At 35.2% G+C, this 25657-nt stretch overlaps 1 protein-coding gene, 2 non-coding genes and 2 pseudogenes across 3 annotated transcripts; all 5 read left to right on the top strand.

Annotated features, from left to right (window-relative positions):
• The first annotated feature begins 1410 nt into the window (after nt 1-1410).
• On the top strand, nt 1411-1494 carry LOC117927401. Its single transcript, XR_004653331.1, has one exon. It is a non-coding gene; the product is annotated as a small nucleolar RNA R32/R81/Z41 (small nucleolar RNA).
• An 84-nt stretch (nt 1495-1578) lies between these two features.
• LOC117927400 lies at nt 1579-1672 on the top strand. Its single transcript, XR_004653330.1, has one exon. It is a non-coding gene; the product is annotated as a small nucleolar RNA snoR31/Z110/Z27 (small nucleolar RNA).
• Nucleotides 1673-3212: 1540 nt separating this feature from the next.
• On the top strand, nt 3213-15082 carry LOC117925825 (annotated as a pseudogene).
• A 2890-nt stretch (nt 15083-17972) lies between these two features.
• On the top strand, nt 17973-21366 carry LOC117926467 (annotated as a pseudogene).
• An 898-nt stretch (nt 21367-22264) lies between these two features.
• LOC117926070 (G-type lectin S-receptor-like serine/threonine-protein kinase At2g19130) lies at nt 22265-24900 on the top strand. Its single transcript, XM_034845154.1, has one exon. It carries the CDS (start codon nt 22265-22267, stop codon nt 24689-24691), a length of 2427 nt encoding a protein of 808 aa, XP_034701045.1. The 3' UTR covers nt 24692-24900.
• The last annotated feature ends 757 nt before the right edge of the window (nt 24901-25657 follow it).

Raw genomic sequence — 25657 nt, 5'->3', positions numbered from 1 at the left:
GTGATATATTTGATTTTAAGTTATTTTAATTATTTTGAATAGGATTAAGTAAAAAATTTCGCCTGTGATAAAATTAATTAATACCTATTATTAAAATAAATTATTTCCTTATCCGATAATAAATGTATTTTCTTTTTATTTTTATTTAGAAAAAATCTTAAAACCTTTTTAAATATGTAAAATAGAAAAAATAAAAATAGATGAAATAAATAAAATAAAATGAGAACAATTATAGAAATTATAAAATGGAGAAAGTGATTATCGAGAGAAAAAATCAACAAAATCAATTGAAAGATAAACTAAAATAAATGACAAGACATAGGTATTAGAAAAATAAATCAATTGAAGATGAGAATTACCCGTTGTATTCCTCCAAAAAGTTGTCTTTCTTCTTCGACTTCAATGATTTAGGGTTTGATCAACTGAATACATATATGAGAGAAGAGATGGAGATTTTTTTTAGGATTTGAGATTAAGAATAAAGAAAAACTAACCTAAGATGGAGAGTTTACAAGTAGAAAAAGAAGCTCTAATACAAAGAGCTCATGGGTAGAGTTTTATTTTAAAAAATAATAATTAAGGTTATTGTCTTATATTTTCTAAATCGACGTAATTTCACTTTGTGTCAACATTGATGTCGTCAATAAAACCCTTTTTTTCTCGTAGTAAGTAGAAACTAATCACTAATTTTAATAATAATTTAAATAATTTTAAAATATATAAGTTTTTTTTACTAATTTTAATTATACTAACTTTATTTTATATTTTTTATTATAATAAATCAAATATGGGAAAATCATTTTCTTAACATATTTTTCTTTCCTCTTACACTTTCCAAAAACCAAACATAGCCTTAAATTTTTTGGAAACCAAACATAATTCTTTTTTTTTTTTTTCTCTCAAAATTTCAAAACTAAACATAACAATGCAATGAGATGGGATTTGAAAATTAATTGATTTAAAAATAAATAAATGAATCAGTCTCTTTCTACTCTATATTTTATAGCCAATAGGCCTCATCTAAAGGCCCAAAGTAGATGATGGGCCAGCCCAAGTACCCATTGTGGATCAAACATGTCACTGTAACCAAACATCACAAATTCGGAGGCATCGGACGGCTGTGAATGATCGAATTGCTAGGGTTTCAAATACACGGCTATAAATCTTGTTACAGGGCGCTTTCTCATATCCTCCCTTACCTTCTCTCTGTTGGATTTCGCAGCAGGTTCTACATTTTGATTTCATTCTTTCTCGGTTGGGTTCTTCCGTTGGATTTAAGTATTGGGCTTTTGATAGAAGTTGTTTGATTCCGCAATTGATTCTCCTTTGGATTTCGTTCGTTTTCGATTAGATTTTTTGCTTGATTTAAAAATTGGGGGTTTTCGTATTCGTTTGATTTCCTGACTGTATGGATGAATATGATGAAAGTTATGATGCATGGTGATCGCCTCGATGTGATGAAGATGTTTTCGCTACGTTCTTTCTGATTCATATCCTAAATATGAAGGATTTATTTTTATGTTTTTGTTTTTGTTTTCAAAATTTATGAATTTGTTTTTATTTTTGGAATTATATGAATGAGGAAGATGATGAAACCAGAAAATCTTAGGACACCTTCTGACGCAGTGAAAGATTGCTGTGTATGAGAAAGATTTCAGTTTCTGATGCTTACGATGATGATAATAAACAAATTTTTATATATTTTTAAAGCATTACTATTTTTGTAATTATTTATATATATTTTTCTCACATTTAAAACAATATAATAAAGGGCTATTCGATTAAAAGGATTTTCAACCCAGATTTTAAAATTTGACCTAAAAATACTTTTTTTTTGTCTTTTTTTTTTTTTTTTTTGGTAAATAGCCATTTTTTAAAAAACTTTTCTGTAAACTAGTAAGTGTAGATGTGCCAAAGTATATAAGAGAATATGAAGAAAAAAAATTAGTATGTGAAGTTATTATTTCGAAACTTATATAAAAACGAAGTAGAAATTCAAAATTAAATAATTGAATTAAATATGAAACCAAATTTAAAAAAATAATAATTGGGATTATATATAAATAAGATTACACTTTTCAAAACCAAATTCCATGATAATAAAATTATTTTTTAACCAAATTTGTTAGATTAAAAATATAAATACCACTTGGTAACATTTAACAGTTTTAATTTAAAGACATTCTTTATTTCTTTTATATTAAATTTGTAAGTTTTTTTGTGTTAATTATTTTATATATAGTTTAAATATTTTTTTCCTTTTATATAAGAGCTTTTTAATAAAAATAAGAACAAAAATGAATTAATTTGAGTAAGAAATTTATCGATTAAAAAGAAGTTGAAGAGAAAAATTTGAAAAGAATAGAGAATGATAAAAGAAAAAAAAAGTTTTCAAACTTTAAAGATGAAAAATGAAATGATTCAAAAAATTTTCAAAATTTTATATCATAATCAATATTAATAGAGTTTAAAGAGAATAAAATTTATAATGGATTATGTTGACGGATTGAAAGGTTATCCATCAACTCCTCTTGTATTCTGATAGCAATTGCTTTTAGTCGTCAAATAATTAAAATTTTAATTAATTAAAAAGATTAAATTTTCAATTAAATTGATTATTAGTATTGAAAAAGGGTATTTTTGGAAATAAAAAATGAAAAACAGCTCATATTTTTATATTTTTATAGGTGGTATAGATACGATAAAAGACATTTATGAAAAAAAATAATTTTTATTTTTATTTTTAAAATGAAAGACAATGATTAGATTTTAGGGATTATTGATTCCTTTTAACCATATATTTTTATAATTAATAAAATGGTGGAGAAAGGTTCGGCTCACATGGGTTTGGGTGCAACCGCTCACAAGTCGCAGACTCCTAGGTGAAACAACACATTTTTAATTTAATTTAATTTCATTTAGTTTATTTATTTATTTTTTTAAACGTTTACATGAATGTATGTGAACAAAGGCAGCCTGGATCTAGAGTCTGGGTTGTGTCCAGACAGTTGAAGCGTATACCAGATTGTCTCTCTGGGAAGTCTACATTGCTTTGGTGGTAATCGTCGCATACATTTTTTTTTTTCATTTTAGTTGTTTCTGGACCTTTTGATTGATACGATAGTTTGCATTTTAGGTGAGTTAAGATGGTGGAAGATCAGGTTTGATAGCGCAGTTAGCTTTTTCAAAGTGCACATCAACTGTTTGATAAAAGTTCTTCATAGAACTGGGTGATTACATTCTGGACTAATTTCACACTAGAGCTGACTGAAACATAAGCATTTAGGAAAGGAAGTGAATGAGAGAAAAGATATAGGGAAAAAAATCCAACATAATAGAAGTAGGAAGAGCTCATCAACATATAAAATGAAACTTCTTCTGAGCCCATTACTTGTTAGTATCTGTAAAGGATTCAAGTTCATAATAAAATATGAAAGGAAATTTTTATAGGATCCATATTGACATGTATTGTTGTATCTATCTAAGACCCAATTCAGCTTAATTGGCAGCTATTGGACATTGTACCAACAATGCATTAAGATGGTAAAGCATGAATTTGAACCCACAGAAATCAATTGCTCAGAGTGATACCTGATTTTCTGGTAAGGAAAAAATAATGGAACAGAAATTCAGCATCTCCTGAAAGCTTAACTAGGGAGACATTGTGAATTTTGAGCAGGAAAATCTAGTCTAAGAAATCATAATGACATCAACGTTATTTAAAGACTTTTGAGTGCTTTCTGGTTGGAGAAGAAAAATAAGAAATGATGAGGTAGGCCAATGTCCTAGCCAAAAGAGGGTCTACCATGTATTAGAACTTTAGTTGAGCTAGGGGTGTTCCAGATTATTTTGACGTCTGATAGTGACTCAATGGACAGCTCCTGCGTTTAGAGGTCTTGTACTTAGTGATGAGTTCAAGCCTTAGAAGTATGCAGAGGGATAGGTCTGGAATAAGCCTTGTATGAGTCCTTTAATCCATGTTTCTTCTTTAACAGGTGCTTTCTGGTAGCAGGGTTTGATTATCCTTGTATGAGGTCAGTCTCTTCAAGTGCAAGCAATTATATGGGTCTTAGGTAAGCACCTGTCTCCTTGGTAGGCAAAGGGGTAAGCAAACATGGCTGTCTTTGTTAATAAGCAAATAGGTAAATAAGCAGAATTCTTTTGTTTGGTTGTCTATGGTCCTGTGTTGCTTCCTTTGCTTAGAAGGGCTTTTTGCTTCTTTTTCTTCCTTTGATCTGATAAAATTTTGTTTATTGTCAAAAGAGAAAGATACCAGGATGAAAAAGATGAAATGATAATTTATAGACTCTTCCTACTCAGAACATGCATATAAGGCCAAAACCCAAATGCGACTTCACATAGCGACTTGAAATGAGTTTGTAATGGTGGTTCAGTTAAAATTCCATCACCTGATGATCCCTAGTCATGGAATTATATAGCAGTGGTTACTAGGTAGAGAGTAGAGCATAGTTACTGTGTTCTATGGTGCCCTTTTTTTCAATTATTACATTTTACTTGAGAGTAACTCAAGGAAAGAAAGAAAAAAAAGAAACACGATCATAATTATTTGGCGTGGATTAATTGTTAGGTACTTCGATTCATTGTTATTTTGTATATATGTTAGTTGGATGACTTGGATGGAGAAGAAATCTGTCTAGTTGCAAACACTTCTAATTCAAGGAGATTTCTCTGGCCAAAATCTTTCATTTGAGGAGGTAAAAGCGATTCATTGGAGTCTGACTCAGGATGTGGTTTAAAATGGAAGCCAAAAGTAGTAACAAATATCAAGTCATTATCACCAATGGTATTTCTGTGGCAGATTGACTAGTGGCAACTCAAATGTGCTAGAATCTTTATCATAGGTCAGTGGTGAAGGCATCTCAAGAATCTGTCAGGCTGTGATAACAGTTTATATTCCTTTGCTACTTGCAATCATATGTGTAGTGGACCTTTACTTCTTAGTTAGATGTTGTATTGAACAACCTTATCCATAAGAATTCACAAGCCTACAATTACCAGGATATGAAGGTAGAACTCATAACATGTCAGAATTTTCGCTGGCTATGCCAAACAATGATTTTGAGTGTTTCAGAAGTTCCTAACAGTGATCGATCATGTCACTGTTCATGTCATCTAGCTGCTCGTGTTCTTTGTAGTTTCCACATAATCTCATTTATACCCCTGCAATTTCTGTAGTTGTCACTAGAACAGATTGGGTTTTCATTTTCTTGATCATCTTTTTCTTTTTGAGCAGATAAATATTTCATATCCAGGAGAGGATTTAGGTTTTCTTGCAGTGCATTTGGAATGATAAAGGCAGTGGCATTTCCTTGCAAAGTATGTTTAATTTTCCTCTTATGTTAATATGGTACTTAGTTTTAGGTTGTTACTTATGAATTAAATTTTCTTAGAGAGCATGTTGTCTGAATTTAGTTAATCATGTAGATTTTCCTAGTCTACATACAAGTTTTTAATCTGAAAGACAACAGAATGGATAGCCATTCTTTATGATGCAGGCTTCTTGTCAATCATGAAAATATCTTTTCAAAGATTAAAGGATATAGCTGAGATTTGTTAGAAAGAGCATATAAGAGAGTACCAATGAGGAATCTGAATATTTTGATAAATGGTGGACTGACAAAAATAAGCTGGTTATATATATATATATATTATATAAAAGAGTGCTCAAGCATGGATAAAGGACTCACAGTTGTCTAACCTGGATTGATGGACTGATATAACAAAAGAATTACCCCGTACAACTTGCATGGAGATATTGAATGACATTTTGAATCTCATATCCTGACAAAATAGGAGTCTCAATTTAGTTGAATGGAAAAAGAGGAGCTATTTAGGGGAATACCAAAAATGGAGTTGTTTAGCGGAATGCCAAGGGTGTTATGCAATGGGCCATGGAAAATATAGGTTATGGGTTGGATGAGAAAAAATAATCATGTTGACTAAATTCTATAAATTTTAATTTTGAGCAATAATTTTTGAATAGCTAGGTATTCTAACTTTGAAACTAGTATGCTCTCATGATCTTGGGGTGATGGCATATTAGGCATGAAACTTGACCTTTGAATTTGGGAAGCTTAGCCATCCAATTTTTACCTAGTCTCATATATTTAGGGATTGTAAATAACATTTCTAATATTTAGAATGGTGATTTGGGTTTTCTTTGTAAATTACACACATACACATGTATATGTGCGTAATGTTTTTTCAAGATTCCTTTGAACACCCATATGTATTTGACTTTAATTTCCTTACTTTTTTGAACTCATAAAAAAAAAAAAAATTCCTAACTTTTTTGTGCTTCATATTGGTTTTTAGAATTTTCAGGGTTTTTTATTGTGATCTAAAATGATTTCTGATTCCTCTTGCTATTGCTTCCCCCTATATTTTTCAAAGAGTCCCCATATGACATGAATGCAAAAGCATCACTTTGTTATGAATCTTCAGCAAAAATGTCATCAAAGCATCCAGATATGCCTTGAGTTTTTTTTGTTTTTTGTTTTTTTTTGGTGAACTTACTATTGCAACTGTGTTTTGATTTGCCTTTGGTGCTACATTGAGTGTATGTTTTCATTTATTTATGATTTATTATTTATTTAAATGGTGGCTCTTGGTGGCATTGATACTTTTTATGTGTATTCATGTTCAGTGCATGTTGGATTCTACCTGATAAGTTTATGGTTTGACGAGGCTCAAATTTGGATAAAAAGACCTACCATAATGCATCTAAAAACTGGAATCCGTTTATGTAATTGTAATCATAGTTCTCTCTTCATCTGAAATACTGTTGTTGCTGGAATGTTAGTGTTTAATTTTATTTTCATTTTTTTCTTTCTGTGCATTCAAAAGATGCATATTAATATTTTGACCAATTTAATCTTCAATTTCTAACTAGATTTTACATATGGTCCCCAGGAAAAGTACTGGGGCAGTTTTGACTTTCACAGTTTTACACTTGATAATTTAGTGTATGGCTTATGAAATAATAATATGTTTTGTCCTTACTTTGGTGTAACCTTTTTGTAATATAGGCATCAATATTGCCTTTTGCAAGGATTGAAGTGCCTAACCAGGTAAAAGTTAAAGGAGCAAGGATGGAGCTCTCTTTAACTCAACCGGATGATTGGCATCTTCATCTACGAGATGGTGACCTTCTTGAAGCTGTTGTCTCTCACAGGTCACTTTATTTTTATGAGCATGCTCTTTCAAACTAGACTGATGATTATCCCGCTCTTTTAGTTATGGTCTTGATGTATATCATACCGACTCGGAAAAATAGATATTTGCTTGTTTTCATTGAATGGGTTAATTGTGTTGTGAATATTATGATTTCCATTTAATCTGGCCATGATTAATTCTTACAGCGCAAGTCATTTTGGAAGGGGAATAGTGATGCCAAATCTGAAACCCCCATTACCACCACTGCTGCTGCTGTGGCTTATCGGGAATCCATATTGAAAGCACTGCCTGCCAATTGTGACTTCACCCCTCTTATGACACTATATTTGACCGATAAAACAAGTCCTAATGAGATCAAGCTTGCCAGTGAGTCCAGCCACAGCTTGTGATTTAAAGCCTGTTAGTTGTTTCTACTTTCTGAAGATTATTCGTTGCCTGCCTCTCAATTCTCTGATTTGACTTAATTCAAAGTTACTAAAGAGTATTTAATTGTAGGTTTATGTAACTTTTGTTGCTAATGCTGCTTTTACATTTATAAAAGTGTAGAATACGAATGTATAGTCATTTAGTCATATGATTATATTGTTTTCTAGAATTTCTACTGGTGAACAGGTGTTGCAGTTTGCATTAGTTTATGCGCATGCACCTTTTATACATTCTTTTGTTGGTAGTTAGAGTTTTCGATGATTTTCTGTAAATACATGCTGAAGGTCCATTAGAGTTAATCTTCTACTCTTTTCTTAGTGATCAAGATTTAGTTTGTTTTTTATGTAGTTTCAGTGAGTACTACCATCTAATAAGCTGTTTGGTAAGAGGGAGCTTAAGGGAAAGGAATTGAATTTCGTTTTCTTTACCTGGAGTTGAGGAGAATTAAAAAAGGACAAGTGACAGTTTTTGCCTTAAAATGTTACAAACAAAAGAGGGAAAAATAAAATAAAATAAAAAAGAATGATGGGGAGTCTTGCTGGTTGCCACTTGTTGCAATTTTTTAAGTTACATCCCCACCCCTGTCATCGTATGCAATCATCACTACTTGAGGAAGAAAAAAGGGGGCAAATGATAGAAGAAAATGAAATATGGAAATAAGGGATAGAAAAAGAGTTGCTGCTTTGACAACAAAATTGAGAAGGTTTGTTATGCATGAAAGAGAAATATTGGTGGGCTCACTCTATCTTCTTATGTCAGGTGTGAGAGAGGTGTACTTTGGTGCATCCTTTTTGGCACTTTTTAATACAATTCTCATTTATTGATAAAAAAAAAATGTCAGGTGTGAGAGAAATCCATGTGGAATCATTGGCCCAAGAGTAAGTAGGTCACTATTGACCTTGTGACTTTGCACCTGTTTTTGTGTCTTAGTGTCTGAATTAAAGCCATTGAAGGTACCTGTTTCCTTCAATTTTAGCTGTGTTTTTTAGGCTCCTTAGTCAGTTGGCCTATTGTCCAATTTAATTGGAGCCCTTTTCCTTGTAGAAGCACATGTCGACCTTCTCTCATTTGAAGCATTATAAAGGGGAGAGTCCTTTCTAGAAATTGGAGTGAGCATTAGGAGTTTGAAGAGTCTAGCTTTGGTGCCAAATTTATTGGTATCTTTCTTATATTAGGTTAATTAGCTACATTAAAGATAGAATAGAGTCTGATATCATTGTCCATAAATACCCTGTGAGGAGTTATTTGTATCTAGCTTTCATTGTTCTCTCTTAATAAAAAACTCAAGAGTTATATTTTTACAACTCTGTTTGTTTGATGCTTTTATCTTAACATAACTTGTTGGAGGATGACATATATTGTGGGCCCAAATTCTAACAACTTAAGCTTTTAGGAAAATTGGTTGCTTAACATGGTGTTCCAGGTTTATGTCCTCCCTTCATCAATTTATCCATCTAATAATTGTGATAAAAAAATTGTAACTTGTTTGCTCCATGGCAGGTAAGGGTCCACACGTGAGGGGGGTATTGCTTGATATCCTTTTAGGAAAATTGGTTATTAACTTAATTATATATATGCAACTTTTACAACATGATATTCTGCTATAAATAGTGGCATATGGTGGTAATCCATTTGATTGATTTAACCAGAACTTAAAATTTGAAATATTGGAATGTTTGGACAGTTTATTAATATAAATGAACAACAACACTTGTAATTTTTAATGCTGTAAACTCCCCTAGTGGTGGATTTGTTCCTTTCCATTTGAATGACAGTTGGAGGATATCTCTAAAAAATTCCCTGGCCGTGGATGCTTGTAATTTTATCCCTTAGGGATTTTTTCTTTTCTTTTTAAATTTTTTTCTCTAGATTGACTTCCATGGCTTCATAATTATTTTAATCTCACAAGAAATAATCTTTTATGATCTTCAACATCATGGTTAATAAATTGGACACTTATGATAATTATCTCTGCCATTAGTGAAAATTGATGTGGTACATCTTTATTAATGTGAATTCCTGTTGCTTTTTCCTTTCCTTCATATATTTCTACCTGCGGTTTATATGAAAATGCTAATTGCTTCAACAGGAAATAGTGGGGTAGTTTTTGCTGTAAAGTTGTACCCTGCTGGTGCTACAACAAATTCTCAAGATGGCGTTACGGATCTTTTTGGGAAGTGCCTTCCTGTTCTTGAGGAGATGGTTGAGCAGAATATGCCTTTACTGGTAACTCCACCAGTCCCTAAATAGATTTTTTTTCGTACTTTACCTTCTCTATTTCATTTGCAACTGAAAATTTTCATTCCTTGTTTGAAGATGAATACTCAAGACATGATTTAAATTTCCTAGAAGCAAATATGTTGTTCCTTGGTGAGACCTAACTTCATCTGTTGCTGCTTTTGGAAGGCGGCCTGTGAACTTTTGGCTTATAACATGTGACCACAGCTTCTGCCCCTAAGTGAAAGTATAAGTCACATTCTAAGATTTTTTTAAACAAATGAAATGAATGTGCAAAATAGCAGCGTTGCAGGAATTGAATCCTAGTGACAATGTGTTTTAACTGACAGACAATTCATACACACATGGTTGCCTTAATGAATCCAGAAAAGATTTTTTTAAACAATGAAATTACTATATATATTGTAGTAATCTCTAGAGTAGTGAAACTCAAACATATTACTCAATAGTACCCAATTGATAGTGAATGAAAATCACTGTGATTGAATTTACCTTTAAATTGTTGAGTGCAACTCTCATAAGGCCATTATTGATCCCCACTGATATTGTTTTAAAGCAATACCTCTTAACCTTTTGTTTTCTTTTTTCTAAAGCAATTTAAAAGCAATACCTTTTACTAATTGAAGACTTGGACAAGCAATTGTAAATCTTCAAATGACAAAAGGCTTGAGGATAAATTGACAAAATCTACTAGTTATAAGGTAGTAGCTGAAAGAGAGTCTTTTTGGAAGCTTATTATCAGTAGGAAGTATGGGGAAGAAGGAGGAGGGTGGATCTCTCGTGAGGTTAGGGAAGGCTATGGGGTGGGGTTGTGGAAGGAAATTAGAAAGGAAGGCGTTCTGATGTTTAAAAACATTTCCTTCACTGTAGGGGATGGTAGAAGGGTGAAATTTTGGAAGGACATTTGGTGTGGAAACATTCTCCTTTGAGAGGCTTTTCCTTCTTTGTTTGCCCTTGCGGTCTCTCAAGATGCGTGGGTAGCGGATTGTTGGGATTCTATGGGGATGCGGGGGGATGGTATCCTTGTTTCTCTAGACCATTTAATGATTGGGAGATGGAGGCGGTGGCGAGCCTCCTTTCGTTCCTTCAAGGAAAGAGGCTTATTGTTGGGATGGAGGATAGAGTGTTGTGGAATGCTTCTAAGAATGGGATTTTCTCTGTAAAATCCCTTTACAATACTCTTGATTCTAGTGGTGCAGTCCCGTTTCCTTGGAGAATCATATGGAGCCCTTGCGTGCCTACTAAGGTGGGTTTTTTTGCTTGGGAAGCTTCTTGGGGAAGGTGCTAACCCAAGATCAACTCAAAAGGAGGGGCTGGATTTTAGCAAACAGGTGCTTCTTATGTTGTGATGATGAGGAGACAATAAACCACATCCTTATTCATTGCCCCAAGGCGAGGGTGTTGTGGAATCTTGTGTTTTCGTTGTTTGGGGTTAATTGGGTCCTTCCGCTTAGAGACACTCTCCTTGGTTGGTCCGCTTCCTTTGTGGACAAGAAGCATGGAAAGACTTGGCGGGCAGCTCCCCTTTGTTTATTTTGGTCGGTTTGGAAAGAAAGAAATAGGATAGTTTTTGATAATGAGGCTTTGTCGATCCAAAGATTGAAAAACTCCTTCGTTTGTAATATTTTCTCTTGGTCTAAGACTTGTTTAGATGGAGAACCCCGCTCCTTAATTAACTTTGTTGATTGGTTGGGTTTTAATTGAGGGTTGGTGAGTGTATGCTTCCTTGTGTTTTTTGTTGTGGGGCTTCTCGTGCATACTCCCTGTATGCTTCGGGTTGCCTTCTTGCTCCCTTCTTTTAATAAATTTTCTGTGTTTATCTATCAAAAAAAAAAAAAAAGCTAAGCCAAACACAGTTTTACATGGGTTCTAAGTAGGACATTTCAATTTAGTTTACTCTTTCTCGATTAGTGTGAATTCAACCAGCTGGAGAAGACACCATTTAGAACCAAGACCTATCTGTTTGAGCTTCTATTTACAGGTCCATGGGGAGGTTACAAATCCAGAGGTTGATGTATTTGATCGAGAAAAAGTTTTCATTGACACTGTTTTAAGACCTTTGATTCAGAAATTTCCACGGCTGAAGGTTGTGATGGAGCATATTACAACCATGGATGCTGTTAGGTTTGTTGAGTCTTGCAATGAAGGTATCTTTAATCACTTCTATTTTCACCATCACCATTATTCTTTCCATTGTTTTCCCTCTTCTTCTTTCTGGGAGTGTTTTAATCCATTTATTAATCCTTCCTCTTATCCCATTTTTAGATATAGTCGTTTTATCTCACTTCAATTGTGTTTATTAGGATATGTTGCAGCAACCGTTACACCACAGCATCTTGTTCTGAATAGAAATTCTTTGTTTCAAGGAGGATTGCAGCCACACAATTACTGTCTTCCAGTACTTAAAAGAGAGACACATAGTAAGTATTGTCCTCATTTTCTCACAAAGCAGTGATTATGGATTCCATTAGGAACCTAATGCTTAACTTATGACGTCTTAACTTAGCTCTTATCAATTAGAAACCTAATGCTTTCATGGCATCATCTAGTATGCAACTTATCAATGGAAAGAAGCATGCATGAATGTTTGTCTGATCGGTATGCTACTTGCCTGAGTTTGGAATGAAGATTTTTAGTAAGATGAATTGTGCCATAGGTGTCACTGTTTAAAATATTGCCCCACAACACACCTGACAATTTTTGTTATGCCTTCACTTTTGGGTTTATTCATGTTGAAATGCAACAAGTGGATTATCCTTGTTATTAGCTCCTTGACTACTTAATATAGGTCATTTTGGGAAATATAATGCAACTTGTCTGACTCTTTGAAAGTGTCTGATCTATTTGTGTTTTCCATAAAAAATTTGAATGGGTTTAAATTATACCTTGTAATACTAGTGTACTCTGCATTCCTTAAAATTGGAAGTGTTCATGGATTTTCTAGATGTTGCTATGCTATAGAATTGAAGCATCCGAAACAGGAAGGGCTTATGCCATAGAAAACAGGAAATCCCCATTGGAAAGAAAGAATCTTGTCCATTTTAAAGAGTCCTTACCAGCAAAAATGCAGGGTTTGCAGAGCCACTATGAAAAAGCAATTTGCACATGCAAAGGCAGATCATCAAAATTTTCCTTTAACACCTTGAGTTTCTTATCCTAAATTTCTAGTTGATACTGGAGGTGTATGTAAAAAATCCACTTTTTATAGGATCTAAATTCCAAAAATTTGACCTTGATTTAGTTGTTTGGTAGCAGAAACCACTGAACATGGTCTTTGTTGATGTTAAAGGAAACAAAATTAAAAATTGAAGGCTTTCTTGTTGATTCAAATCAAATATTAGGAAATCAGTAAGAAGGACACTTTTTTGTTTTTTTCTTTTGGAATGAATATTTGTCATGGAACTAAATAACACAATAATGCATATCATGTTTTATTAGTTGTGCATTCTATGTTATTGGATGCAAAGGTTGTTGAAGATGTCTTTGAGGATGCAATTGTTCTTCGGAAATGTATAGTATTAGCTTGTTTAGTGCATGGATAATTTTTTTCAAAGAATATTAGATCATCTAATGGAGCAAGCTATTGCTTTCAAATGCAGAATACTGAAATTTGAAGTATTGGGAATTACTTAACTCTTGGAATATTTTGCAGTTTATGGTTTATCTGGAAGATATCATGTGAGGGCAGTGGTTGTGATGATGCTTACAAAAAATAAGTTCAATATATTGGAAAATTTTTATGAATGAACTTTGAATGCAACATGGCAGTTGCGTTAAAGAAAATAAGGGAGGAGCATGTGCTAGCATTCTAGAAGTATCTGGTTTTACCAGGAATTATTTGCGATATTGTGAATTCTCCAATTATGGCATTATAGGGAGTGATTTATCTGTACTTAACCTGGTTCATGATATTTGCAATTTCTGAAGAACTTTGTCTGTACCAATTGCAGTATTCCTTTTGACTATTTTTGGTTTCTGAGCCCATTTGTTTGTCTTTCTTACAGGACAGGCTATTGTGTCAGCTGTGACTAGTGGAAGTAGAAAATTTTTCCTTGGAACTGATAGCGCCCCTCATGAGAGACGACGAAAAGAATGTCCTTGTGGATGTGCTGGTATATACAATGCCCCTGTTGCCTTGTCACTATATGCCAAGGTGTTCGAAGAGGTAATTTCTCTCAACATCCGGTGTATTATGTTATTGTTTTTCTTTTAATTTTTCATCTGCTTTTACATTTTATGGTTGGGAAAATCTAAAATCTCACATTGATTAGCAGCATTAAGTAAAATCATGAATGCTTGTCAGTGGTTGATGAATTTGTAGATGTCTGAATGAAAATCTTAGTTGGCTTGGCTGTATTAGGAATAAAGCCCACCAATAGATGACATGCAAATAATAGTGAACTTCTTTTAGTAGACGGCTGAAGGGGCATCGATCCAGTTCTGACATTATATTGAAGTTTTGGTCAGCCTGATACGCTGGGTTGCTCTGTGGCAGCCCTATGGTACCATAGATCAGTATCTGCAATATTAAATGATCACATGACTTACCCATGAAACACTGTTTATTCCACAACCATTGATTTTTAATCTCTAGAGTACATGGCTTGCCTGTCTAAGCCTCTGGTACTGAATGACCTGTACCTGCTGCCTTGAATGCATTTCTAAAGATTGAAATGCTTAGACTCTTGTCCTGCATGGTTCTTCTAGGTTATGGATTGGATATGCTCATTTATGTCAAACATTTCTTGTTTCTTAAAGACGAAAAATCTACCCTCATTTGCATGTAGGCGTTTAAGTGAATTGACTTTGTTGCAAAACATGCTGGTGATTTTAGGCAGGTGCACTCGACAAGCTAGAGGCGTTTACGAGCTTTAATGGACCAGACTTCTATGGGCTTCCAAGAAACACATCAAAGATCAAATTGAGCAAGACCCCATGGAAGGTGCCAGAGTCCTACTCATTCTCCTTTGGGGATATTGTTCCAATGTTTGCTGGTGAAACACTCGACTGGCTTCCATCCTCCCCTTGATCAGTGCCATTCCATCAGACAAATGAGACAATGGCTGTAAGGTTCTCTCTTTACCCCTCATGCAATGTCTCCACACCAGAACTAAAACAATGGAGACATTGTTGTCTTTTAGAATAATTGCTAACAGGGATCCTCATCTTATTTGGCCCTGTTTGGAACCATTCTTGAAAAGTCAAAAACCCTTTTTTGGAAGTTCAATAAGATTGTTCTTTTCTAAGTTCAATAAAATCTTTATAACTTGTTTGGCAGATACCAAAAAGAGCAAGAACCAGCTTCATGCCTTTATTAAGGCAGTTGTTGTATTAAATAAACACACCAAACGATCTTTATTGGAAAAGTACATCCATCTCTGTACTTCCAATAGACTTTGGTTCGTTCTTATCCTTTGAATCCCAGCTAGGCCCAAATAATTCATTGGGAGACAGAGACAAACAAAGAACTGCAGTCCACAGATTCCCCGATTTGTACTTAATTCATTCATATCTCATTGATGTTTGCTACCAAACAGCCACCAAATGCAAAAATAGAAAAATGAAAAAATAAAAAATAAAAAAATAGAGAAGGTGCCAAACCCCAGCTGATAAGAGATACATTCAGGGTATGTTTGGTTTCAAGAAAATTTGGGGGAGAAAATAGAGATGAAGGGTGGAAGGTAAGAAAAGTAAAAAATAAGAATAAAAATAAAATTAATAAATTATTTATATATGTTTTATTAATTTTATTTAATTCACTGTTTTTTATTATATAAAAATTAAATAATTTTAAAATTCATATATTTTAATTATTTTAATTATATTTAATTTTCTTTATATATATATACTATAATAAAATCGACATAAAAAAACATTTTTCTTAATATTTTCTTTTCTTATTACTCTCCAAATACCAAACATAACTTTAGGATTGTGTGATAATCCATATCAACTTGGTTAGTTGGTCATGTTGTGGGTTTGTTTTACATTTTATATCACCCATGGTAATTTTTATGTTTAAATTATTTTTTAAAAGTTAAAAATATTATTTTCATGAAAATAAAAACCCATTTTATTGGATATTATTTATATACATTTCTTATTTTTATTTTTAATTATAGAGAATAATGGTAATTGCCCGTGAAAGCACACAAGCATTTTAAGACCAACATTTTTTAAACTTTGTTAAAAAAAAATTCTTAAATTTTTAAAAAATCTTAAATTTAAAGAACATTTTATATAGGATTTGTTATATTTTTATAGAGAATGTATTATTATTTTTATTTTTATGATTGAAAAGCAAAGATATATTTAAATTCACTTAAAATATAAATGTATCTAAACATATTTCGGATTTGTTTGATAATTGTTTTTGAAAACAAATTTATGTTCTTAAAAGGAAAACATATTTGACAACCAATAAATAAAAAACAATTTTCTATTTCTAAAAACAAAAAAAATAATATTTTCAAAAAACATCATTTAATCGTTTTTACTTGTTTTTAAATATTATTTTAAAAAATAATTATACAAATTGCGGAGAATGGTTAAAAAATGAAACATTATATGTAAATGTTATTTTAAAATATAAAAAAATAGGTTAAAAATATTTTAGGAGATTTTCCAACATACATTTGTTTTATAAAACATTAAAAAATAGTTTTTAAAAACAGTTTTTTAAGAACGGTTTTAAAAAACATTCGCTAAACATAGCCTAAAATTTTGATTTCTTTGTCATGGGTCACCTTCATTTTCCTTTTTACTAGTATTAGGTTTTATTTTGAAGTATGCCACAAATAACAGGGAAATCACACCAAAACATCCAAGCAAAATATTCCTAAAAAGAACAAAACGAAATTCCAATGCAATCTTCAGCACACCCCCACACTATGAGTCTAAGAGCAGTCATGTTTTTATTTATTTTTTCTTTTTTTTTTTCAAACTACCAAAAATCCAAGTCAATTCTCTACCCGTCAAAAGTTGTATTAGTTGACTATTAGTGTTTTTTTTTTTAAAAATTTTGTGGTCACCAAGAATGAGTCCAATTTTATTTTGTTTGAAAATCTCAGGCCACTTTGGATTTTCCCTTCATTTTTTCCTATGGGTTGACTAGAATACAGCCAGAAATTTGAATTTGTCAATGCTATTTTACTTTCAGCTTCCTTATCAACCACCCCTTCATGAGTTCTAGACTGGATTTTAAGTAGATAAGATCCAACAGACTTGATAGTATGAAACCAAGGAAATGGGGATGATTCCTTCTCCAATTTCATTGATTTTTGAAGTGGGTTTTTTTCCTAGAAACTTGCATGGGAAAGGAAAGAAAAGCTTGCATAGTGCTAATGAAATAAGAATAGATGTCACAATGATGCGAGACCACCTACACTCTTCTTCTTAAAAGCTTGAGCTAATTGAGGGAAAATGTAAAGTCATATATAAGACAGGATTAAGATTCTAAAAACCTAAGGTAAGGGGTAGAGGTAGCTCCATGTATGGGAAATTGGATTGTTGTCTGTCCTAAGCACTTGGCTCCTTCACAGGGAATTTGTTCAATCGCAACCTGAACCTCCAGAAAAACACCAATGATAATTTGAACAGGCAGGGTTTCAAATCCATACCTGAAACTCCATTGAACAAAAAATCAGTAGAATCCAATATAGCAGAGTGATAAACTGATAATATTATAACATTTTTCTTGTTAATAGGTCGTGCTGCTTCGTCATTTTTTGACATGTTCGACACATCAAGAAGCACCGACTCGTCATGTAGTGACCAGCACTGGGTTGCTTCTGGTTACCAAGTCAAAAGCTCGTTAAATATTCGGTCAGTTCTAAATAGTGTGATCATTATCAACTTGGGTTTATTTTTCATTACTAAATCAATCATTTCGGACTTTAGAGCGCTAGTGGCCAGAAGAACCGCAAATATTGACAATTGAGGGAGAAAGTAAAATTCAAGCAGAGAGACAATTATTATAATATTACTTATTAGCGTAGTGTTTTGCATGTGTAGGGTATGGTCACAGATTCACAGTGAAGTCTCGGAGCCTGTGAAGAGGAACATGTCATAAAGGAATATCGTATTTCGGCCAAGTTAGAGTATTTTATTCATTTTGTTTATTGATCGTGGTTGACCCCAGAGGTCTTGAACAAAGTATATTAGGAGTCTCAAGTTTCGGAAGGAAACCCATGCATAAGTCTAGAGCTTCAAGCAGAGATGAGAATCACTAGTATGAAGGCATTCTTCTTCCTTTCTCTTCTCTTCTTTGCTGGTCCCTCCATGGCAACTGACACCATTTTCCCAGGCCAGACTCTTTCTGGCAACCAGACAATCAGATCCGATGGTGGAACGTTTGAACTGGGCTTCTTCACTCCAGGTAACTCTTCAAACTATTACATTGGCATGTGGTACGGAAGGCTACCCACTAAGACAGTGGTTTGGGTAGCAAATAGAGACCAGCCCCTCTCTGATCCATCTTCTTCCACATTACAACTTTCCCATGATGGGAGGTTAGTCCTACTCAACGAGTCCAGAACTGAAATCTGGTCGACAGATGTGAACTCTACTACACCTAATTCCACCATTGCTGTTCTTCTCGACAATGGAAATTTAGTTGTACGGGGGAGGTCGAATTCATCCAGTGTATTGTGGCAGAGTTTTGATCACCCAACTGATACGTGGCTGCCTGGTGGGAAGATTGGGGACAGTAAGCATGGCAAGGAAAAGATAGTTCTGACTCCATGGAGAAGCCCAGAGAATCCAGCAACTGGGATTTTCTCCGTTGATGTGGGACCAAATGGAACAAGTCATATACTGCTATGGAATCATACTAAAATCTATTGGAGTAGTGGGGAGTGGACAGGGAAGAACTTCGTCAATGTTCCTGAAATAGACAGAGACTATTTCGTTAAAAATTTCAGGCATGTGAAGACGGAGAATGAAAGCTATTTCACCTATGATGCTGGTGTCCCTACGGCTGTCACTAGATTCCTGCTGGATTACACTGGGCAGCTCAAGCAGTTCGTTTGGGGGGAAGGCTTCACGCAGTGGACCATCTTTTGGACGCGGCCGACACTACAATGTGAAGTCTATGGTTTCTGTGGGCTTTCAGTAGCTGCAATAATCAGAAGGAGCCTCTTTGTGAGTGCATGCAAGGTTTTGAACCCACTGTCCTTAAAGATTGGGAATTGGAAGACCATTCAGATGGGTGTGTGAGGAAGACCCCTCTAGAATGCGGAAATGGAGGAAATGATACCTTTTTTGTGATTTCCAACACAGTCTTTCCAGTTGATTCAGAGAATTTGACTGTTACCACGTCTGAGGAATGTGAAAAAGCTTGTCTGAGCAATTGTTCCTGCACTGCATATGCTTATGATAATGGGTGTTTGATCTGGAAAGGAGATCTCTTCAATCTTCAAAAACTCCAGGATGATAATGAGGGTGGAAAAGATTTACATGTAAGAATTGCAGCGTCTGAGCTGGTGGAAACTGGAACAAACATCACTAGAGAGAAGGCCACCACAGAGAAGGTCACTTGGATTCTCATCGGGACAATTGGAGGGTTCCTTCTGCTCTTTGGTATTCTTCTGGTTGTTTTCTGCAGGAGACACAGACGACCCAACAAAGCACTCGAGGCAGCTGAGGATTCTCTGGTGCTCTTTAAGTACCGGGATCTGCGAAAAGCAACGAAGAACTTCTCCGAAAAACTTGGAGAAGGAGGATTTGGTTCTGTTTTCAAAGGCACCTTGCCCAACTCAACTGTCATTGCTGTGAAGAAGCTCAAAAATCTAACACAAGGGGAGAAGCAGTTCCGCACGGAAGTAAGCAGCATTGGAACAATCCAGCATATCAATCTTGTCCGCCTTCGGGGATTCTGCGCAGAAGCTTCAAAAAGATGTCTAGTCTTTGATTACATGCCCAATGGTTCTCTAGAACATCACCTGTTTCGAAAGGATTCCAAGATCCTGGACTGGAAAACAAGGTATGATATTGCAGTGGGAACTGCCAGAGGATTGGCTTATCTCCATGAGAAATGCAGAGACTGCATCATACATTGTGACATCAAGCCTGAGAACATTCTATTGGATGCTGCACACAACCCAAAGGTGGCTGATTTTGGGCTTGCCAAGCTCATAGGGAGAGACTTCAGCCGTGCGCTAACCACCATGAGAGGAACCAGAGGCTACCTTGCACCAGAATGGCTTTCGGGTGAAGCCATCACACCAAAAGCTGATGTTTTCAGCTATGGAATGCTGCTTTTCGAGGTTGTATCAGGAAGGAGAAACAGAGACCTGTTAGAAGATGGGACAGATGATTACTTTCCCACCCGAGTTGTTGATGTAATAAACAGAGGAGACGATGTTCTTACCTTGTTAGATAGCAGACTAGAAGGTAATGCCACCATGGAAGAGCTCACCAGAGCCTGCAAAGTAGCTTGTTGGTGCATTCAGGACAATGAGAAGGACAGACCAACAATGGGGCAGATAGTTCAGATTCTGGAGGGAGTCTCAGAAGTGGGTACACCTCCAATGCCTCGGTTTCTCCAGAATCTCTCGGGAAATCCAGCCGATGGTGCCATCAATTTCCAGGAGACTTCTTCAGAAGCTTGAAGAGTCATTCTTCAATGAGATTCAGGTAGTGAAAATATGGTACTTGGGTACCTTCCAGTGAGTGATTACATTCTCCATCTTAGTCGTTTACAAGTCAAAGATCGAGTACTCTTTCTTATTAGGACTTTGAAGCAGTAGCTGCTGAATCCCCTGGGTGGCCACGCCCGCAAAGGATACGAATCAGCTACTCAAAATAAACTCAGCATATATCAATTCCACCATGCCCCAACAAAAATGAAGGTGGATTTGATGATGCATGTAGTTTTGATTTGATTGTGAAAAACAAATGTGTTAATGTAATATGCAAAGCTTGTTCGAATGTGTTTCTTATACTAAAGCTTGATTGATTGAATACATGAACTTGAAAGAGATGCCCACATTCAATGGCACCTCAACTTGATGGGGCTTTGCACTAGTATAGTAATTTTCAAAAAAATCATACCACAAAAAGTACTTTTAAAACTATCTTATTTTTTGGAACACCAGCTAGTGTAAAGTAAATTTTAATATAAAAAATAAAATAAAATAAACCCGTCTTTTGAAAAGTAGCTTGTTGGTGCATTCAGGATGATGAGAAAGATAGACCAACTATGAGGCAGATGGTTCAGATTCTGGAGGGAGTCTCGGAAGTGGTACTCTAAGGCATCAGTATCTCCAGAAAGTCTCAGAAAAGCTGGCCAATGGTGCCATTGTTTTCCAGGAGACTTCTTCCAATATTATAAATCAGCATGGGTTGATGTCTCAGCTACCTTAGAAGCTTGAAGCATCAATTCTTCAATGAGTTTCAGGTACTGAAGGGCTCATGAGTAATGGTGTACCTTCCAACGGGTGTTTGCATTCCGCATCTCATTAGCTTACAAGTCAGAGATTCACTTCATGCAGAATCCTTAGGGTGGCCATGCCTGTAAAGGATATGAATCAAAATAAACTCAGCAAATTCTTGGTGTCTTACTTACCATAGCTTATATGAATGTGTTTCTCATACTAAATGTTACTTGATTGAGCACATGAACTTCAAAGATTAGTCCATATTGAAGCCTGCCAATTGCCTCCCAATATGACTGCAGATGGTCCTCACGTTTATCAGAAATTTTAACAAGAGTTCACCCATTCTGCATTCAAAATGGGAATGTGTATTATACCACTTTCAGAAATTTCAACATTGGCTAAATGTGGTTGATATTATTTCTTGTTTATGGTTTTAAAAAAATATATATATATGAGAAGTTCAAATGTTGCCAATATCCAATACCTTAATATTCACTAGTAATGATTTACTATATACTAAATGATTTTTTGAATTCCAGGTATTATGCATACACAGCACACCTGACCTCTAGCAACCTAAAAGAACATACCCAAAGAGTTAGCCAATATAAATGCCAAAAAGGGGAAGATAGGCAACAAAACAAGGAAAGGAAAAAATGTATATATGAAAGATTATTTTACTCCAATACAAGTCAAGCAGAATAAATGAAACACTTGAAAATGGAGTCCTATGAGAAAAATGATTACCTTAACAGCCCTTTTGTCGCTTGGATTGTGGATGGGTTTTTTCTGGATTATTTATTTATTCTTGAGGAGCAACCTCACATGTTTCAATCAGTTTTCCCATCAAATGCCGGTCAAGTTATGGAGTTTTTGCTCTTGACTTTGTTGAGCATGGGTGAGCAGAAAAGTCTTGAAACAAAGCATTTGAAAAGTAAAAAAGGGGAAAAAAATGTCAGCTGCATATGCAAATTCATGCTCATTCCCAAAAAAAGAAAAAAGAAAAAAAGAAAAGACTCACTAGCATGAAAGCATGCTTCTTTCTTCCTGTTCTGCTTCTCTTCTCTCTTTCCTTCAAAGCTCATCTCTGCAGAGGTTCAGATACCATCTTCCCAGGCCAGTCTCTTTCTGGAAACCAAACAATCAGATCTGATGGTGGTACATTTGAACTGGGCTTCTTCACTCCAGGTAACTCTCGGAACTATTACATTGGCATATGGTATGGAAGACTACCCACTAAGGCGGTAGTTTGGGTAGCAAATAGAAATCAGCCCCTCTCTGATCCATCTTCTTCCACATTACAACTTTCCCATGAAGGGAAGTTAGTCCTACTTACCCAGTCCAGAACAGAAATCTGGTCAACGAATGTGAGCTCCAATATATCTAATTCCACTGTTGCTGTTCTTCTAGACAATGGAAATTTAGTCGTGCGAGGGAATTCAAATTCCTCCAGTGTGGCGTGGCAGAGTTTTGATCACCCAACTGATACATGGCTGCCTGGTGGGAGGATTGGATACAGTAAGCTTACCAATGAAAAGATATTTCTGACTCCATGGAGAAATCCAGAAAATCCAGCACCTGGAATTTTCTCCATTGAGGTGGAACCGAATGGAACAAGTCATATACTGCTATGGAATCATACTAAAATGTATTGGAGTAGTGGGGAGTGGACTGGCAAGAACTTTGTCAATGCTCCTGAAATAGAAAGAGACTATTACATTAAAAATTTCAGGTTCGTGCAGACTGAGAATGAAAGCTATTTCACATATGATGCTGGTGTCCCTTCGGCTGTCACTAGACTCCTGGTGGATTACACTGGGCAGTTCAAGCAGTTTGTTTGGGGAAAAGACTTCACGCAGTGGACTATCTTATGGATGCGGCCGACACTACAATGTGAAGTCTATGGTTTCTGCGGAGCTTTCAGTAGCTGCAATACTCAAAAGGAACCTCTTTGTGAGTGTATGCAAGGCTTTGAACCCACTGTGCTTAAAGATTGGCAATTGGAAGACCATTCAGATGGGTGTGCGAGGAAGACCCCTCTGCAATGTAGAAATGGAGGGAATGACACCTTTTTTGTGATTTCCAATACAGCCTTTCCAGTTGATCCAGAGAAGTTGACAGTTACGAAGCCTGAGGAATGTGAAAAAACTTGCTTGAGCAATTGTTCTTGCACTGCATATGCTTATGATAATGGGTGTTTGATCTGGAAAGGAGCTCTCTTTAATCTACAAAAGCTCCATGCTGATAATGAGGGTGGAAGAGATTTCCATGTGCGAATTGCAGCATCTGAGCTGGGGGAAACTGGAACAAACGCCACTAGAGCGAAGACCACAAGGGAGAAGGTCACTTGGATTCTCATTGGAACAATTGGAGGGCTCTTTCTGGTCTTTAGCATTGTTCTGATTCTTCTCCACAGGAGACAGAGGCGAACCTTCGGTCCACTTGGGGCAGGTGACAATTCTTTGGTTCTTTTTAAGTACAAAGATCTACAAAGTGCAACAAAGAACTTCTCAGAAAAACTTGGGGAAGGAGCATTTGGTTCTGTTTTCAAAGGCTCATTGCCCAATTCAGCTGCCATAGCAGTGAAGAAACTTAAAAACCTAATGCAAGAAGAGAAGCAATTCCGTACAGAAGTGAGAAGCATGGGAACACTACAACACGCTAATCTTGTCCGCCTTCGAGGATTCTGTGCAAAAGCTTCAAAAAGATGTCTAGTCTTTGATTACATGCCCAATGGTTCCCTAGAATCTCACTTGTTTCAAAGGGATTCCAAGACTCTTGATTGGAAAACAAGATACAGCATTGCAATTGGGACTGCTAGAGGATTGGCTTACCTCCATGAGAAATGCAGAGACTGCATCATACATTGTGACATCAAGCCGGAGAACATTTTGCTGGACACTGAATTCAACCCAAAAGTGGCTGATTTCGGTCTTGCAAAGCTTATGGGACGAGACTTTAGCCGGGTTTTGACAACAATGAGAGGAACCATAGGCTACCTTGCACCAGAATGGCTTTCAGGTGAAGCTATCACACCAAAAGCTGATGTTTTCAGCTACGGAATGCTCCTTCTTGAGATTATCTCAGGAAGGAGAAACAGAAACCTGTTAGATGATGGGACAAATGATTACTATCCCATTCGGGCTGCCAATACGGTGAACAGAGGGCACAATTTTCTTACCTTGTTAGATAAAAGGCTAGAGGGTAATGCCGATATGGAAGACCTGACTAGAGCCTGCAAAGTTGCCTGTTGGTGCATTCAAGATGATGAGAAGGACAGGCCAACCATGGGTCAGATAGTTCGAGTTCTGGAAGGAGTCTATGAAATGGGCACACCTCCAATCCCTTGTTTTTTCCAGCAATTTTTCCCAAGAAATACAGCTGACAGCGCCATTATTTTCCAGGAGGCTTCTTCCAGCTCAAACTCATACCTCAGCATGAGTTTGAAATAAAGGTCTATGCCCTCTTTGCGATTCAGATAACAGAAACACTGTGATCATCAATCTCAATAATTGGCCAACTATTATCCAAGATTTGCTGCATGTAATTTTTCATCCTATTTTGGAAAGATGTATGTATCATAGCTTATTGCAAAGGGCTTTGGTACTAAATCTTTTACTTGAAAGACAATATCTATCCATAAACGTTACCAGTTCTGCTGTTTTAGGAGTGTTCTGCATATCATATCAAGTACCCACCAAATTGCTTCCAGAAATTCTCACAGGGATAAGCAAAATCTATTGATATTTTATCCAGTTGATTGTGAAAAAATGGAAAATTTCAGAATTTAAGGCATATTCCGAATCAACATTACTCTTGGATTCAACCAATATCTTTGGTGACTCTAGTATACTGTTAATACCTACGAAGAGAATAAGTACACAGAAATGAAAGTGAGGGACAAGGGTCCTCGTCAAATTTGTTAAAATGCAACATTTTACCTCCTAAATTTATTAAAAAGTCAATAAATAGTTTGTTATTCAAGTTTAAAGTCGACACGTTTCACGGTTGCATGCAAATGTTACCAATAGTCATGCAAATATCTTTCTAAAATAAAAAATCAAAATTGATAGTTACTATATTTTGAAGGTATTTGGAAAATTTTATTTTAAGTAAGCCTATTAATTTAAAGTTGGTTTTACCCAATTTTACGCTAACGTTTGAACCAAAGTACGGAAAAGATCCATTTCTTTTATAATTTTATGAAGGGTTTGCAATGGTTTTTAGTAAGTTTAGGGGGTAAAATGTTGGGTTTTAAATGTGAAGAGAAAAAAGTGTAAAACACATTAAGATACCACAATTCTTTCCGATGTGGAGAATAATAATCAAACATGCCATAAATCCTTTACCAATCAATCCATGGTTCACAAATCAACAATTATAAATAATATTCATTTAGCTAGAAATCTAATTTTTGC

The sequence above is a fragment of the Vitis riparia genome, chromosome 12 (assembly GCF_004353265.1).
Source record: "Vitis riparia cultivar Riparia Gloire de Montpellier isolate 1030 chromosome 12, EGFV_Vit.rip_1.0, whole genome shotgun sequence".
Lineage (NCBI taxonomy): Eukaryota > Viridiplantae > Streptophyta > Magnoliopsida > Vitales > Vitaceae > Vitis > Vitis riparia.
This window is presented reverse-complemented; position numbering and strand designations above follow the sequence as displayed.